The following is a 19,624-nucleotide window of genomic DNA, read 5'->3' as shown; positions in this document are numbered from 1 at the left end:
AGCCCTACCAAGTATTCATTCGAAGATTCCATCAAAAACTTCGATTCCATAAGAAAGTTCTTTAAGAATTATTCCTGGATTCTGATTCTTTTACACGGGTTTTCTTTAGAAATTGCTTCAGGGATTTTGTTCATCAATTCCTTCCAAAATTGTAAAAAAAAAAATCATAAAAGAATTTCTCCAGCAGTATGTCCAGTGGTTCGTCTATGAATTCCTTCATAAAATGCTACAGAGATCCCTTCAGAAATTTATTCAGGGATTTTTTCAAGAATTCCTCGGCTAATTTCCACAGCATCTCCTGCAGAGCGTTTTGTGATTCCTTCAGAAATTCCTCGAGGGATTTTTCCTAAATACTTCAGAATGTCCTTCAGATTTATCAAGGAATTCCTCCGGGATTCTTTATGAAATACTTCCAGTGTTTAGGTGTTCCATCACGCAACTTTAATTCTCCAGTGATTGCTTTAGAAATTGCCTCGGGAATTTTTTTCCTAGAATCCCAAAAAAATTTTCTAGAATTTTTTTTTCTGATAATCTCCAAAAGTATCTCCAGGAGTTCCACCAAGGAATTGCTCAGAAAATCTTCCAGGGATACCTTTAGAAATTCGTTCGGGGATTCCTCCAAAAATTTTTTCGGTCATTAAGGTTTCTGGAAGAACTGAAATCTTTTAAGGATTTTTTCAAGGAATCCCAGGAGAAATCGAGAAATCGAGAAGAATTTTCGAAGAAATCTCTGGAAAGCTTTTAAAGTAATTAAGAAAAGAATTTCTCACATAACCCGTGCAAAAACTATTGAACCTTTGCTAAATTCCTGAAAAAAAAACCCTAACCGTGCTGAGTCCCTGGAGAAACAATAGAAGGAATCGGTAGAGGTATTTCAAAAAAAAAAATCCAGAAGGAATTACGGATAAATCTCCACTTGAACTCTTGAAGAAATCCTTGGAGGAATTTGCCCCACCTCTCATCATGAAAAATCACCAGAGGAAAATCTGGAACCCCATGGATTCCCAGGCGACATTTTCCAAAAAAAAAATCCTCACGAAATTCTAGATAAACTACTTGGAATAACTCTTGATGGAAATCAAAAATAATTAGGCATTATTTTCAAAACATTTTTATTTATTTATTTATTTTTTTTTTTGATTTTCTGGAATTCTTGAAGTGGACGTATTTTTAAGGGATTTCTGTAGAAATATCTGAAGAAACACCTAGAAAAACTTAAAAATTCCTGATCTTGTACCGACTTTTCGCACCCTCTAAGCCGAATACGCTCTTCGAATGAGTGTAATCAGTTTCGTACCTTTTATTTCCGCCCTTATTGCTTATCGTTTGACAGATACGCGTATTTCGACTATCACTTGTAATCTTCTTCAGTGTAAGTTATCTACTGGATAACTGACACTGAGGAAGATTACAAGTGGTAGTCAAAATACGCGTATCTGTCAAAGGATAAGCAATTAGGGCGGAATTAAAAGGTACGAAACTGGTTACACTCATTCGAAAAAAATTAAAATTCCTGTAAAAATCTATTGATACATTTCCAACAGTATTTCTTTAGACGTTTTGATCAACTTTGCACCAGTGCTGTCATGCTAAAAACAGAGCTGAATACTCAAGGTTTCCGAATTTCAGGGCTCCTTTGGAAATGATACTTTTTTTTAATTTTCTGCAGTTCTTGTTCAACGAGAATTCAGCAGGAATTCCTATGAAGATCCCTCCGAGAATTATTTTAGAATATTTTTCTTACCATTTAACTACTCCTTAAGCTGATGTTTCGTTACGACTGTAGGTATTACAACCGGCAGAGGGGGTATTTTCAGCCTTGGCAGTCTTTTAACGGCAGGAAAAACGGCTATTGCATTGTAACCCGACGGTTTCGGTTATGAAAAGGTTAAATACATAACCGAAACCATCGGGTTACAATGCAATAGCCGTTTTTGCTGCCGTTAAAAGACTGCCAAGGCCGAAAATACCCCCTCTGCCGGCTACTCCTTAAGTATGATGTGTAGCAATTCCTTCAGGAATACTATCGTTATTTCCTACAGGAGTTTTTCTTTAGGATTTCTTTAAAAAGTCTTTTAAAACGTTTGCAAGAAAATCTTCTAAAATTTTGCTGAAATTCTTCCACTTTTTTATTTTTTTCACAAAGATTTGGAGATTCTGTTAGAGATTTGTCTGTGGTTTTCTTTGGGAATTCATAAAATTTTCCACGAACTCTTTCAGAAAAAAAAATGTGGAAATTTGCCTTGGTTGAATCTTTCATACCATCTATTTAGGTATTCTCCCTGGTGTTTTTTTTTAAGATATTCATCTTGAAAACTCTACTTGTGGAAGTTACTCCATGGGTTTCTCCAGAAATTCCATCATGGATTGCTTAGAATTTATGCATGCTATTCTTATGGAATTATTTAAGAAATTTTACCAGTGATGCTTCCGAAATTTCTCCGTAGAACCTCTCAGCAACTTCAGCAAATATTGCACAATCTATTCCTCGGCATTAAAAAAAGTCTGTGATTGCCTTCACAGAGTTCTCCAGTTCGTTCAGATATTTTTTCAAAAAATCCTGCAAAAATTCAGAAATTGCTTTATAGATTTCTCAAAGAATTCATCCAAAAATGTCTCAAGCATTTTTTCCGTGGAATAACTTTCAGAGCTCTCAGAAATGTCCCATATTTTTTCAAAAGATGTATTTTGAGGAGTTTTATAAAGTATTCTCCTAGACAATCAACCAGGAAATCGTTCTGCGATAACTTAAGAAATTGCTTCAGAATTTTTCGTCCAGAAATTTTATAAGAATTTCTTGCAGGAATCTTCAAAGGTAATACCTGGAGTTTTTTGAAGGGATTTCTAAAGATAGTTCTCCAGAAAATTCTGTAGAAATTCCTTCAAGGGCGTGTCAAGAATTCTCCTGGTATTTTTTGTAAAATTCCCAGAAGAATTTCTGAAAAAAAATCCCTGTACGAATAGCTGGAGGAATTTCTGCAGGAATCAATGACAATTCCCAGTCGATTTTTCTGACAGAATCGCCGGAGCAAACACTCGATACGACGTGGAAGCAATTTCCAAAGATATGTACAAATTTCTGCAGGAATTCCCCTAGCAATTTTCGAAGGAATACCTGGTAGAAACTCCGAAGGAATCACTGTAGAGAATCTTAGAGGAATTTATTTAAAAATCCATATGAAGAAATCTCTGGCTGATATTCCTAAAGAAATCTTAGGCTTTGAAAAAGTCGCTGGAGATATTTTCGAAGAAATCATTGAAGGAATCTCAGAGAAGCACTCCGAACAGGATTTTCAGAAAGAATCCCTGAACCAGTTTCTGAAAAATCCCTGCGGAAACTTCAGGAAGTGCTATTGATTGAATCACTAGAGGAATATCCGAAAAAAAAACAAGAATACTTTTGGGATCAATTTTAGGAGGAGTTTCCGAGGAACTTTCTGAAGAAATACCTAGAGAAACTCCTAGGGAAACCCTCGGTGGGATTCCTAGAAAATTGTGTTGAGGATTTCTTTAGAAAAATTCCTAAAGAAATCCTCGAATATTTTTGTGCACTTTCTAAATGTATTCCTGGAGCAATCTGTGAACGTATCTCCGAACGAGTTCCTCTTAAAATGCCTTGAGAAACGCCTAGATAAGCTTCTGTGAAGATCCCTAGATGAAACTCTTGACATGTTTCTGAAGTAATTCATGTATTAATTTCTAAGAAATATATCTGAATAAATTCCTTGAAGATTTCATGGATGAATTCATAGTTTTCCTTAAAGGAAATGCTGGGGAAAATTCTGTGGAAATTTATAGAGGAAAATTTGTATTAAGATTTTTGCAGATCTCCAAAGAAATTTGTGCTTGAATCACTGAAAGTGATAATGCAAGAATAATTGGAGGAATTCCTGCGGGATTTTCTGGATAAATTCTTGAAAAAAGAACCTAGATACATTCCTATGAGAATTTTATTGGAATCCCTAGACCATTATAGAACAAACTTCTAGTAAACTTTTTGAAAAAAATACCTACACAAAATTTAGATGGAATCTCTGGAAGATTTTATGAACAAAAGTCACTTGTAGAATTTAAGAAACAGATCTTTAAAATAAAATCTGAAGAAATCTCTGTTAGGATAATCCCTGGAAACATTTCCGAAGGGGTTTCAAAGCGAATTTCTAGAAATATTTCCGAAGTAACCCCTGGCGGACTTTCAGAAGGAATCCATGGAAATCTTCCTAAAAGAATTCTTTGTGAAATTTCTGGTGTAAATCTTGAGGGAATCATCTGAAAATTTATCAAAGAATCTCTGAAAAATCTTCTGAAGAAACCGCTGAAGGAGTATCTGAAAAATAAAACCTTGGTGGGTTATGAGACCGATCTCCTTGAGTAATTTATGCACGAATTCATTCTGCAATTTAAGAAGGGATAGAATAGATTCGATAGGAGAGAATCCATGGAATAGAAATCTGAATCAGAATTTTTTTTTTTTTTTTTTTTTTTAAAGACAATTCACACCGTCTTCAGCCGGAGGCTGCACAGACTGAACACATTACTTACACTAGACAACGGACAACACAGAACACCCAGTGGCCCAGTGATGAATTTTTCGTTTGACGAAAAGTTTCCACCGACTGAAGCGGGAATCGAACCCACACTCCGAGGCTTACGATACGCCTAGACGACTGCCGCCGCTAACCGCACGGCCACGAAGCCCACAAATTTCTGATGGAATTTCCAGAGAAATATCTAATAAGATCCCTGGAAGAATTTCTGAAGGTATCTATGGATAAGTTTTTGTAGGAGTACGTGGAAAAAATTCTAATGAAATTCCTCGGTGAAATTTTTGGAGAAATCCTAATCTTTTGGAAGCACTTCTGCAGGAATCGGTGGACGATTTCATTTTCTGGAAGAGGTCTTTTACGGATTTCTGAAAGAATATATGGGAATATTTCTGAGGAAACTCATGAAAGCTTTCCTAAACGAATTCTCGGAGAATTACTTGTGGATCCCCAAGGGAAAATTCTGAAAAAATGTATTAGACAAATTCAATAGGAATTTCTAAAGCATTCCAAGGAAAATGTTCTTAGAAACATGCCAAACAACCCGTGGAAGACTTTCTGAAAGAAACTTCTGCAGGATTTTCTAAAGGAAGCCATGGAATCCAAGAAAAGCTTTATGTAGGGGTTCCTTAATAAATTTCTAGGAACGTTGGAGAAAATTCTATTTAATATCTTCTCATTTCATCAAAAAAATATTGCTTGAAGCACTTGGTCAGGGGTGTCGAACTGATAGGCCCGAGACATTGTAGATAGTAGCGATATCAGGAGGTCAATGGAAATATTCAACTATACTACTCCATCCAAAATTTTTGCGAGTATTTATGCTATGCTATGCCATGCCATGTGAAGGAACTTTGGAGAAAATAAAAAGGAAACTATGTGAAAAAAATCTTTGAAAAATTTCTAAAGTAATCCCTGGTGGAGTTTCACGGAATCCATGAAATCTACCTTGAGAATTCAGTGAGAAATTCCTGGAGAAAACCTCTAGGAAATATCTGAAGGAAGCCCTGGGGAAATTTCCTAAAGAATTTCTGGAAAATCTTCGAAGAAACCGCTGGAGGAGTTTCTGAAAAAATACCTTGCTTGATTATGCGACTGAATCCATTTACTATATTTCTTAAAATTGTTCCTTGGACCAATTTATGGAGGAATCTCATACAGAATTTCTGTAAGAATTTCCAGAAAATTTTACTAAACAATCCCTGGAAGATTTTCTGAAAGAATATATGTAGGTATTTCTGAGAAAACTAATGGGAACTTTCTTAGAGGAGTTCTAAGGAAATTCAGAGACTCCTCTAATAATTTCTTAAGGGTTCCTTTAGAATTGCTTCTAAGAATTTCTCCTCGACTTTTCCAGACTCATTTTTTTTCCTTCACGCAGTCTTAATCCTCTTGATATTTCTCTATTACTTCAGAAGTTGCTTCAGGAAATTTTATCCAGGAATGCCTCCAGAAAATTATCTAGGATTTCTTCTGAGAATCTCCAGAAGAATCTCCAAGAGCTCTACCAAGAAATCCTTCAGCACATCTTTCAGGGATCCCTTTGGAATATCGTTCAGGGGTTTCTTATGCGATTTCTGGAACAACTTCAAAAAAAAAAATATCTGAAAAAAATCCTGTAATCTCAAGAAATATTTCTGACGGAATCACAGCAACCATTTCCAAATGATGTTTTGTAAGATATTCTGCAGAAATCTCTTAAGAAACTTATCAAGGAAACGCTGGAGAGCCCTTGAAAGGATTTTCGAAGAAATCTCTGGAAATCTACTGAAGAATTCCTGAAAATAATCTGACATAATCCATGAAAGAACTATTGAACTTTTGCTAAAATTCCTGAAGAAATTTTCCACATGCTTTCCAGAAGAAACCGGTAAAGAAATTTGCAATTGAATTCCTAAAGGAATTTCTGAAAAATCGCCAGCCGAATTCCTGCAGAATGTTCTGAAGGCATTCTTGGAACAATCCCCGGAAGATAATCTGGAGAACCCCAGGGAAATTACTGAAGGATTCCAGGGCGGCATTTTTTGAAAACATTCTTGGAAATTCCGGATAAAGTTTTTGGGCAAACTGATGGTGAAATTCATAAGAAGTATTATTTGAGAATTTATTTGAAAAAAATCGGGGATTTTCTGGAAGTGGAACGTATTTCTGAAGGAACTTCTGTAGGGATAACTGGAGAAATACCTAAACAATAATCTCTTGAGATTTTTTTCTTACTTTTTCTTAATTTCTGTGGAAATTTCTAGAAACTATTTCTGAAAAAGAACTGAATAAATTTCTTATACACGGTGTTCAATAAGTTGGGATACACCATATAACTTGAATTAATTTCACATCTGTAATTCAGATTTTCAAAGTAAATGTATTTATTGAAAGGTCATATAACACTGATCAAATATAGCATATGGTTTTGAATAAAGTCTTTTCCTACTTTTTTTTATAAGCCTTAGTTGTATCTAAAGTTTATAAGCTCCAGCACGCTGCAATAATTTTCGATAAGTTGCTCAAGCTACAGAAGTCTAAAATGTTGACTTTTGAGTTTACATCTCACTATACTAAATTAAAATAACTAAATTAATAGACAAAAGCTTTACACTGCTATTACAGTGATGATATGGTCATAAATTTGCAAGTTTAGTCAAAATGTGCTTAAATCTATGAAAAAGGCATAAATACATTATATAAAGCCAATTTTGGTTCAAATTTGCCACAATAGGGATATAATCAAGTTTTGGAAAAGATAACTATGGATTAAACTGAGATATAACGCAGCCTTGCTTTTTGACAAAACAAAAATCAATAAAACAGGTGCAGCGGCAATTTTAGCAATTTTAAAGATCAAATTAAAATGAGTTGGTACTTCACCCAATCTGAATCTTATAGATTATTTCGTATGGCCATAGTTGCTACCACTAATGCTGAGGACAACAACCTAATTTGATTTAACTTAACACCATTACTCAATAAAAACTAGACGAAATACCAATGACAGACGTGCGTGCCGGCCGAAAGGAACTTGAGACACATTTGCAATAATTACAAAAGGATAAAGGACAGTTTATTTCAAAACATATACTGTATTTGATTCACTTTGCAAAACTGAATTACATACGGGAAATAAATTCTATTTTACTGTGTATCCGAACTTATTGAACACCGTGTAGATTCCGTGGCGAAGTTCCGAGTGAAATAATCTCTGTATGAACTTCTACAGGTATCTTTGGAGAAATTTCTGTTGAAATCAATGGAATTAGTAATGTAAGAATCTCTGGACGAATCCCAGCAAAATCTTCTGAATGAATCTCTAAAAAAATCCCGGGGATATTCTTGTATGAATTTACAATGGAATCCCTGGATGATGTCCTGAACAAAACACTGATATAATTTCTGATAGAATCATCAAAATAATTGCTGAATGAGTCTTTAAAAGAATTTCTAAAGTAATCTCCAGTAGACTTGAGGAATTATCGGAAAGTTGTCTAAAAATATTCTTAGTGGAAGTAATTCCTGAATTCTTACTGCAATATCTAAAGGAAATCCTCTTCAATAATGTTTTCAGAAGTACCTGGTAGAAAATATAAAAAAAAACACCGCTGGAATAATTTCTGAAAACAATCATCAAAGATTTTATGACCGAATTTTTAGTGTCTAACGATCATGGAAGGAATTCATAGAAGATTTTATTAAGGAATCCTTGGAAAATTTGTGGTGTTTTCTTTAAAAGAATTTCTGAAGTAAACTCTGGAAAAAATTTTAATAGAAGTACCAGAAGAATTTCTAAAGAAAACTTTACAGGACTTTCCTACTGGTTCTCTGGAGTAATATCTTAACCACCACTAGCGTTTTCATATACATTTTATCACAACATAAATTATATGATCTTTGTTCAGCTCCAACAAAGATTTTTAAGTACTAATATACTAAATTTGGTTCCAAATAAGGCAATGCTTCAACAAATAAAGATAAAATTAAAATGTGACCTGTGTTTCCGCATACCATCCTGAATCACATCCTGCCCAGCATGCGCACACGCTCTCCGACAAATTAACGATCTGCCCTCGTCTCATTTGTTAATCAATAATTAAATGTTTTGACATTTGATTAAGATTATGATTTTACCTTCATATTTTTGCCCATTTCTCTTACCTGTTTCCGAAAAACTTTCATCGCTGCTGATCACAAGCTGTGCCCCCACAACTTTCGTTCCGCGCACAACGAAAGCCGTTTTCTACTGTCGTCTATCCTATCCTACATCTCTAATCTGCTAGTTTTATGCACTTATTGATTTCTTTTGAGCAAAAAAAGAACAACAAATCTCCACAGAGCGCCACATCTCAATCACTGACTGTGACTGTGCGAGAGGGGAATTCCCCTCGCACATATTTTTTTACTGCTTTATACCTCTAATTTGTTAGTCTAATTTCTAATCTGTTGTGTTGCATTGAATACATTATATACGACAGCGACAGCGACGGCGACGACGACGACGATGACAATGGCATAGCGCGAATGCGTGCAAGGCGTTCGAGAAAGGCAAAACAATCCTAACAAACACGTTATAAACTAGCTTTAACGACATTATTTCGAGAGACACTGGCTGTCACGCTCACTGTGTGGGACCGGATTCGGTTCGAAGCATGCACTAATTACTAGGGGTATGCGATATGTCAACCTCAAATTTGAGTGGAATGACCTTACCTTACTTCAGCCGCGGTGGCTTCATCTGCATATCGCATACCCTTACCAATGACAGCCCCAAATTCAACACAGATTTTACTTTTCTCAACTAGCGTTATTATTGTTGTTGCCGCCGCCGCCGCCATCGTCGGCAACGGACTCCTCCGCCTAGCTTTTTATTGCGACCACGCTGCTCCCACCGGTAGTTCCCGCACCGGACATAACAGTCACCATACCCTTACCACCGCCCCCACCACCCACGGCCGCGCTCTGATGCCGCAGATAATGTTCGCGATCCTTCAGATACTGATAGACGGAGTGATACTTTTGCTGTCGGGCGATCTGCAGCGGGGTCATCCCTTCCTGGTTCTTGAGGCTGACGTCGGCTCCGGCAGCAACTAGCTGTTTGACGATCGGCAGATGACCGAAGAGGGCCGCGGCATGCAGGGCCGATTCACCGTTCGGGATCAGACCGAGATTCGGACGGTATTTGAGCAGCTCGTGGACCACCGAACTGTGGCCTTTGTGGGCGGCTTTGAAGAGTGCCGTGGCTCCGTCCTGCAAGCGGGAGAGAAGGGGGATAGAGAAGAGTCCATTGTTCTGATAATTGGGTCTGTCCATAAACCACGTGGTCATTTTTATGGGACTTTTCAACCCCCCCCCCCCCCCGCGTGGTCATTAGTCCATACAAAAATTTTTATTTGTCCATACAAAATGGTCATTGGCCAAACCCCCCCCCCCCCCCCCCCCTAATGACCACGTGGTTTATGGACAGCCCCATTAGGTAGGTAATTGGGGAGGAAAGGTGAGTGGTGTACTTACGCAACGAACGGCATCCACGTAGGCTCCATGCAGGAGAAGCATTTTAACGATGTGATCGTGACCCATCTGGGAGGCAATCCACAGCGGAGTGGCACCGTCGTTCCGAGGGGTGTCCGGTTGGGCACCGGCCGCTAGCAGAAGCTTCAAAACAGCGTTGTGACCATTTTGGGCGGCAATGAACAACGGAGTGGCGCGATCCTGCGAGAGGGAAAGATGGATAATGGTAAACGATTGGTATTCGATAACTATTTTATTATTAAATATTTGGTATTTAAGAGTACTGAGAATAGATGACCGTTTAATTCGTAGTTGTTGTTCCGTGATTAACCTGAAAAATGGAGATTGCAAGGTAAACCTATGAATTGATTTTAGCAAAAACAAAACAGCTTTTGTGTCTCTTAAACCTGACTAAAGCTTGTTCCCGCATGCATGACTTTATGATGATTAATTTTTATTGGCTTTTCTCGATAAACTTAATACTTTTAAAGTAGGAGGGAGTGACGAAGTACACAGCAAATAATTTTGTAATATCCAGGCGCGTAATCTGTGGTGATGTATTCATTTTCGAACGTAATATCCTCGGTTACATCGTTTTCCAACAATTATCACACTCACCATGCATACCCTGGTTGGCACCGGAAAGTATCAACAAACCCATTCCAGAAGATACCTAGAACCAGTATCATATTAATCACCTTCCTTCTAACTCGGTGAAATAGCTGAGAGGTAAGGGATATGCCTCACAATCAACGGATCAGTGTACGAATCATGCCAATATTTTACTTATATATGATTTATCTATAGATCCGGTTCTAGCGATTGCTACACCCACTCTCAAGCTGCGGTAGCTAATTTGTTGCATGAAAATGATGTAATTGTTTACATCACTTTTACGACGCGACTGATGTGCAGCGAAAATGATGTGATATCACAAGATTTTTTTTTGCTGTGTAATGAAAGAAAAGGTGCACAGCAAAAAAAAATTCTTGTGATATCACATCATTTTCGCTGCACATCAGTCGCGTCGTAAAAGTGATGTAAACAATTACATCATTTTCATGCAACAAATTAGCCGCCGCAGCTTGAAAGTGGGTCTAGCAATCGCTAGAACCGGATCTATAGTTGAATCAGAGTGTTAATGATTAATCATAAATTTAATCATGATTAATGATTAGTGATTAAGATTAATCAAAATCATTAATCATAATCACAAAAAAATCTCATTTAATCATTAATCATTAATCTTAATCACACTTTTTTTGTAATCTAATCATTAATCAGTAATCATAATCATAAGAAAAAATATTAATCAATCATTAATTATTCATCACCAAAAATGATTCATCATATAAAATATATGATCCTAATTAAATTGGATTAAATGCTTTTCTAAATAATATAATTTGTGATTCTTTTTTCAAAAATCTTCCGGATACAGTTACCTTTTACTTTTGAAACTTCAAAACCATGTTAATCAATAAATATATTTTAATCATTTCCAGTTTTTTGAGATTGATTAATCATGATTAATCATGATTTTTAATCAATGAGCCATTTTTTATCATTAATCATAATCAATAATCACGGATATAACCAATTTTATTCATTAATCATAATCTTTAATCATCCTAAAAATCAAATTAATCATTAATCATAATCAATAATCACCAAAATTGGAATTTTAATCATCAATGATTAATCATGATTAAAATTTTTGTTAATCATGAACGCTCTGAGTTGAATCATATATAAGTAAAATATTGGCATGGATTCGTACACTGATCCGTTGATTGTGAGTCATATCCCTTACCTCTCGGCTATTTCACCAACTTAGAAGGATGGTGATTAATATGATATTGCTTCTAGGTATCTGCTGGAATGGGTTTGTTGATACTTTCCGGTGCCAACTAGGACGTGCATTGTGAGTGTGATAATTGTTGGAAAACGATGTAACCGAGTGAAATTACGTTCGAAAATGAATACATCACCACAAATTACGCGCCTGGATATTACAAAATTATTTGCTGTGTGGATAGAATCGCAAGTGTGCTATGAGAAAAATTGAATAGAGGTTGAAAATAACAGAGGGCCATAATTGAACAACACAATCACAACGACGACCTTCTTGCCATATTCAGGAATTGTTTTTAAAATACATTCCACAAAAGATTCCTTAAAACACATTTTTGTATTTCTGTCTTTAATGTCTCTTGAATTTAATTCAATACTTTCACGAATTATTTTAGAAACACACCCAACGGTATCAGGAACAGTTTGTGTGATTTCATCAAAAATTACTTTTCAGTAAATTTTTCAAAATTTCTTCAGGAATAGTTCATTTATGCCAGCAGGGGTTTTAACACGATACTATGATTATTTTTTTTTACATTGCCGTAAGGATTTCTTCGCGTAGGGACCTTCAAAATTATACCTGCAAATGGATTTCTTCCAAATACACACGGAAATTCCTCCAGAAATAATTCCAATGATTTCTTTCTTGCAAAGATCCTTTGGAAAACTTATACAGGAATGACTTCTAGGACTATCAAAAACTTTTAAATTTTACTTCAGGGAATTTTCAGCAAATTCTTCAGGATTCATGAATTGAAGCTCCCTACAGAAGTTGTCCATAAAATGCCAAACTGTTTTTGTTTTGCGTTTATTCCTGACTTGTTACTTCAAGACTTTATTTCATTTACATCATTCTGCTGCAAAACGGTGAGTCGATAAGGAGAACGCCCAACATAGCTCTGGTCCTCACAAGTTCCTACCTCATGCTTCCACGGGTCAAACGATGACAAAGACCGCCAGCTAAGAGTTGTGTGCTTAGCTGGTAGTGCAGCCTGGGCACTGTTGTTCTTCTGACTTCAGCTAGATTGAGGAGGTACGACCCGAGCGTCTGTTCACCAAGGAGATACGGGTCAAACAACGTCTGTTCTGGCATTCAGTGGCTAAGTAAGAAACGCTGCACCACGCCCAGCTAGATCCAAGGTAGTAGCCCCATCAGCGTGGTCGTCCCAGTGTTGGTTGAGACGTTAAACAGAACTGGCACGATGGCCCTCCGGCGAGACAGTAGTGTTGGCGTATGCCCAATAAGCCACCCGTAAAAATCCCCATTGCAAATAACATAGGAGAAAACATGACTCGATACAATCGGCAAAGACCCACGCGACGAAATAAGGACTACGATTGGAAACTTGGAATATGGAATTGCAAGTCACTAGGTTTCGCAGGATGCGACAGGATAATTTACGACGAACTACATCCCCGCAACTTCGACATCGTGGCGTTGCAGGAGCTTTGTTGGATTGGACAGAAAGTGTGTAAAAACGGGCTTCGAGCGGCAACCTTCTACCAAAGCTGTGGCACCACCAATGAACTGGGAACAGGATTTATAGTGTTGGGCAAGATGCGACAACGTGTGATCGGGTGGCAGCCGATCAACGCAAGGATGTGCATGTTGAGAGTTAAGGGCCGTTTCTTCAACTACAGCATCATCAACGTCCACTGCCCACACGAAGGGAGACCTGATGACGAGAAAGAAGCGTTCTACGCGCAGTTAGATCCAACATACGATGGTTACTCACCGCGTGAAATGAAAATCGTTGTCGGCGACATGAACGCGCAGGTTGTAAGAGAGGAAATGTACAGACCGGTAATCGGGCGAAACAGCCGGCCAGCGATGCAAAGATAACGGCCAGCGATGCGTAAACTTTGCAGCCCTCCGTTGTGGTAGTCCAAAGCACCTTCTTCTCCCACAAAGATATCCACAAAGCCACCTGGAGATCACCCGACCATCAAACAGAAAATCAAATCGACCACCTTCTAATCGACGGTAAATTCTTCTCGGATATAACCAATGTCCGCACATACCGCAGTGCGAATATAGATTCGGATCACTACTTAGTCACTGTATGCATGCGCTCAAAACTTTCGACAGTTATCACCACGCGTCGAAGTCGAACGCCGCGGCTCAACATCGAGCAACTTCGTAACGTAGAAGTGGCTCAAGACTACGCGCAGCAGTTAGCGGTGGCCCTACCAACGGAAGAGCAGCTTGGCGCAGCTACACTTGAAGATGGCTGGAGGGACATCCGATCCGCCATAGGTAGTACCTCGGCTACAGCACTAGGCTTCGCGACACCGAATCACAGAAACGACGGGTACGACGGCGAATGTGAACAGTAGAAAAACGAGAAGAATGCAGCATGGGCGAGAATGCTGCCACACCGTACGAGAGCGAATGAGGCACGTTACAAACAGGCGCGGAACAGGCAGAACTCAGTCTTCCGGATGAAGAAGCTCCAGCAGAAAGAACGAGATCGCGAAGCGATGGAAGAGCTGTACCGTGCTAAGGACACACGAAAGTTCTACGAGAAGCTGAACCGCTTGCGCAGAGGCTTTGTGCCACAAGCCGACATGTGCCGAGATAATCAGATTCTCACGAGCGAGCGTGAGGTGGTCAAGAGGTGGCGGCAGCATTACGATGAGCACCTCAATGACGAAGTTGCAAGTACTGAAGGTAGCGTGGTAACAGATCTAGGAGTATGTGCACAGGACGAAAAACTTCCGGCTCCTGATCTCCAAGAGATTTAGAAGGAGGTTGGCCGGTTGAAAGACAACAAAGCCGCTGGAGCAACTACCAAGCGAGCTTCTAAAATACTGTGGAGAAGCACTGGTGAGAGGACTAAATTGGGTCATTACCAAGATTTGGGAGAAGGAAGTATTACCGGAGGATGGATGGAAGGTATCGTTCGTCCCATCTACAAAAAGGGCGACAAGTTGGATTGCGGGAACTACTGCGCGATCACACAACTGAGCGCTGCCTACAAGATACTCTCTCAAATTGTATGCCGCCGTCTATCACCGGTTGCAAGAGAGTTCGTGGGGAAATATCAGGCTGGATTTATGGGTGAACGCGCTACAACGGACCAGATGTTCGCCATCCGCCAGGTGTTGCAGAAATGCCGCGAATACAACGTGCCCACACATCACTTGTTCATCGTTTTCAAATCGGCGTATGATACAATCGATCGAGAACAGCTATGGCAGATTATGCACGAATACGGATTCCCGGATAAACTGATACGATTGATCAAGGCGACGATGAATCGAGTGCGTAGTTTGAGTATTAGGGACACTCTCGAGTCCCTTCGAATCTCGCAGAGAGTTACGGCAAGGTGATGGTCTTTCGTGCTTGCTGCTCAACATTGCTTTATGGGGTGTAAAGGAGAGCGCGGATGAACACGAGTGGAACGATTTTGACGAAGTCCGTTAAGCTGCTTGGTTTTGCTGATGATATTGATATTATTGCTCGTAAATATGAGACGATGGCGGAAACGTTAATCCGACTATGGATCGAGTGGAATGGAGACGGCTACTTTGTACATCAGAGGGCACCCCGGCCTTAGCCGGAACGGAGGAGGAGAAGGAGGATATTAATCATTCTCGATTTTCCATGGTAAACATTTTCATTTTAACTTTAAAGGAGTAATTCTCGATTAAATCTGTGGGAAAATTTACAAGGGAAGAAACAATTGCAAAAAAAATGTTTCAAGGACATTTGAAATAATGTGTTGCAGGACATTTTAATTTGTTTCCTAATGAAATGACAAACTTAGCAGGAAATGCCTGAAGAACCCTTGAAAAAAAATTAAAAAAAACTCTAGAAAAATTATTGAAGGAATCACTGGAAAAACTTAAAACATTTGTCTGAAAGAATCAGACTACAATCAATACCTTAAACTTCTGAAGAAACCCCTTGAGAAATTCCACAACAAATTTCGAAAAATATTCTTGAAGGAATTGAGAATATCTTAGTTACCTCTGGGAAAATACCTCCAAAAATGCCGGAACCAATGATCATGGAACCCTTGAAAGACTCCCTAAAAGAATCTCAAAGAAAACTTCTGAAAGTATTTCTAAAAAAATCCTCACCGTAAAACATACTTCATAGAAAATTCTGGATTAAATTCCCTGAGAAATCCCTGAAGAAATTTGACATTTCTTGCAGGATAGTATTTGTGGAAGGAATACCTTATGGATTTTCCAATTCAATCGTCGGAGGATTTCTTGGCAGATTGTCCAAGTGAAGAGTAAGCATCAAGTTTCTTAACCTTCCAGGACGCGCGCCAGCATCAAGTTTCTTAACCTTCCAGGACGCGCGCCATCTAGCAACCGAAACTGCACCGCGCTCGCGCTGTATGCGAAAAGCGAGGTTTTTTGGTGGTGTTGTACTTTTTACAACAGCGCGCGCGCTGAAGGGTTAATAATCCTTGACAAATGCAGAGTTTCTAGATGAATTCTCTAAGGAATTCCAATACAAATGTAGGTTGAATAAATCAGGAAAAAATGCTGAAGAATTTTTTGACAAAATTTTTCGAAGAATGATCCAAGTATACACTGATGGAATTTCCGAAGAAATCCCTGGAACAATATGCAATGGAAGCCTTGGATAAATTCTCGGGGAAATCCGTTTTGATCGATGAGAACACCTCTACCATAAAGCCTGCATCCGCAATAATCGGGACACAGAAGTACGGCTGTAGCTCTGTTATGAATCAGTTCAACTGGCCAGAAAATTTACTGATAACTCTGTCGCAGTGGCGTAGCCAGAAATTTGCTCTGGGAGGGGTTTTCGATGTTCAATAATACCTTTTTCTATTTGACACTCACATTTCGTAAATATATATAATTAATTTGAGCGGTAGGTTAAAAATAGCGGCGCAGCCAAAAAAATTTTACATCACAAAGCGTTTTATACTGGAAATTTGTTTCCAGAAATGTTGGCTCTTGGGGGGGGGGAGGGGGGGTTAACCCTTAAGCCCCCCCCCCCCCCACCGTGGCTACGCCAGTGACTCTGTGGTGTATGTTTATTATTTAAGCCAAATTTCATGAAAAATGATGCATTACTTTTAACTGTGGATGAAAAACAAACAGACGTGGTTTTAAGCATTTTGTACAATCATGACCAATTTTCATTCGCATCATAGATGGTTCTTTTACGCTACAGTTCAAAGTCATGTGATGATAATTATGAAATTTCGCTAGCAGTTATGATACTTATAGAGACACTTTCTTGCAAAATATCATCAACTTTGATCAATTGATTTGAAAGCTACTGGTGTTGAGAGGGGTGAGTGTTAGTGAGAATTTTTAGTGTTTTCCATGTGCGATATTTGCCTATTCATAACTTTTGAATTTCTCTGCCAATTTTTATGAAATTTTCACAAAAGATGGTTGATTATGGGTATTTTATGCCTGCAAAATTTTATGATTATTTGTGTAGTACTTTCATTAGTACAATCGAAACAAAAAATGGCTGCTGACAAATTGCTGTCTGAGGGGCTAAAATCACGTTCAGTCCCAATAAATGTTTCGACTATCAAATTGTTGATAGAGCATCGATTTTCTTGAAATTTTGCATATGCAACAAACGTAGATTGAGAGATTTATGTTCAAAATTTCAGCCATTTCCTTTGCTAAATTCAAAAGTTACAGCGCTGACAAGCAAAACTAGGGGCTGTACAAAATTCAATGGCGCACATTCTACTCTTTCATTGCTACAACAAAAAGTACTGCACCGATTCACATGGAATTTTGTAGGTGATAAGAACACTTATTAAGATGTTATTATGCCAACTTTGAGAAATTTTAATATATCTATTTCAGAGTTACAGTTGTATTGCTGTGTCCCGATTATTGCGGATACAGGCTTTATATGCGACTCTTAGATGAACAAATCCTTTTCTACTAACAAATACTACCCCCGTGGAGATGCTGTCATATATGAATCTGAGCTGGTTACTCAAAGTTTCCAAATTGATTTGCCTCCTATACTGGTACGCCTTCAATGTTGCGCCTGATTTAGAATTATTCCACGATTTTTTTTTCTGTATTTCATTCCTGCAGGAGTTCCTTTTATTAATTCAGCAAGAACTAAATATCCCAGGAAGATTTCTCCGAAAACTAGAGTGCGTTCCTTGCCATGAACGTCTTAAGAATATTTTTCATGACTACCTCCAGGGACATCGACAGAAATTCCTTTGGGATTCCTTCAGGATTTAACAAACATTTACCTGATTTTTTATAAAAAAGTATTTCTCACAAGATTTTCAAGAACTCATCCAAAGATTCCTACAGGTCCCCCGTTAGAAGGCACTCCTGTATTCCTCCAGGTTTTTTTTTTTTTCAAGAATTTCTCCCTTAATTCATAAAAACAAGTCCACGGTTTCCACAGAAATTCGGGGAGTCTACAGGATATTCCTCTTGGGATACTATCAGATCTTCTTCCGAGGATTCCTTTGGTGTTTCTCCAAGAATCCTTCCAAAGGTTTCTTCAAAAGTTTTAATTCCAGGAGGTTTTGGTTTTAAAAAAGATTCGGACATTCTTTCAGATGTTCCTCTAAAGTTTTCCTTTTTAAAATTCAGATTTTTTTTCCACTGAAACTTTCACAAATTATTGTTGGAATTTCACCAGAGGTTCCTTCATGATCCATATATCCAGAAATCTTAAAAGATTCATTTGGAAGTTTCTCCAGGGGTTGCTTCCAGAGCTTATTCAGAAGTTTCTCACAATATTTTTTTCCAAAAAAAAGAAATGAGGGGGCATTTACCCTGAAATTACTGCAAAGATATCGTCATAAATTACTTCAATTTTTTTTGTCTGGGAATCCAGAAAATTTACAAAAAATTCATCTAGGAATTTCCAAAGATTACACCAGGATGTTTTTTTTTCAGAGATTCTGTCAGACAAACCTCCACAGATTTCTTTGAAAATTCGTTAAAGAATTTATTCAAGAAACTTTCCAGTATTTTTGTGCAATTTCTGGGAAAAATTCTGAAAAATTCCTGGAAGAATATCTAAAACAACTCCAGGAGAAAGCTTTGAATTAATTCAAGACGATTTGAAAAAAAAAAACGCAGGAGAAATTTATAAAAGTAACTCCGAAATGTTGGCTTTCTCAGTCTTGGGTAAATCAAAACGTGTGGTTTTGCATTTCCTGACGTTTCGGCTTTTTATTAAACCCTTTTCAAGAAGTAACTACAAATACAGAACAAATTAAAAAGACTAATCACACTTCTTATAACAAATAATTCTCCTACGCTGTCAATCGTTCCTCGTTACATTAGGTATTGCCGCATTTTTAAAGGGAGCTTCTTATATACATATCAACTGAATGTTTTGAATTCCTTGTATACATATGTGGCGTATACGACACGTTAGCCTATTACGCCATATTTACACAAATTAACCTGAATTATAATATAACACAACACTATGAAAATCTGTTAATACGTAACACACATATGTACATTTCCCTTGTACTCTCACACGAAATTGTAAATATAGTTTTAGTTATTGATAGACCACCAAACGCGATAGTCCAACTATTATCCGAAAGAACGTCTTTCATCCGATCCGAAATTGTAGGCACTATAAACCCTACAGCTGGTGACCCCGACGTCGCGAAATCATTCGAACCGCGATTAGTCTAAAAGTGATCGACCCGCGATCGTAAAAATCTGTTTTCGTTTCCGCGAAATCACAGTGCCGATATCACCCGCGTGTGAAAATCGCA

At 38.0% G+C, this 19,624-nt stretch overlaps 1 protein-coding gene across 1 annotated transcript; it reads right to left on the bottom strand.

Annotated features, from left to right (window-relative positions):
• Positions 1-1,915: 1,915 nt before the first annotated feature.
• Positions 1,916-10,729, bottom strand: LOC115262100 (ankyrin repeat domain-containing protein 29-like). Its single transcript, XM_062847547.1, has 3 exons — positions 10,698-10,729; positions 10,044-10,371; positions 1,916-9,779 (listed from the first exon to the last, which is right to left on the bottom strand). The coding sequence occupies exons 1-3, from the start codon at positions 10,727-10,729 to the stop codon at positions 9,390-9,392; spliced, it is 750 nt and encodes a 249-aa protein (XP_062703531.1). The 3' UTR covers positions 1,916-9,389.
• Positions 10,730-19,624: the final 8,895 nt, after the last annotated feature.

The sequence above is a fragment of the Aedes albopictus genome, chromosome 2, assembly GCF_035046485.1.
Source record: "Aedes albopictus strain Foshan chromosome 2, AalbF5, whole genome shotgun sequence".
Taxonomy (NCBI): Eukaryota; Metazoa; Arthropoda; class Insecta; order Diptera; family Culicidae; genus Aedes; species Aedes albopictus.
Note: the sequence above shows the minus strand (reverse complement) of the source record. Positions and strands in the feature narration are given on the sequence as shown.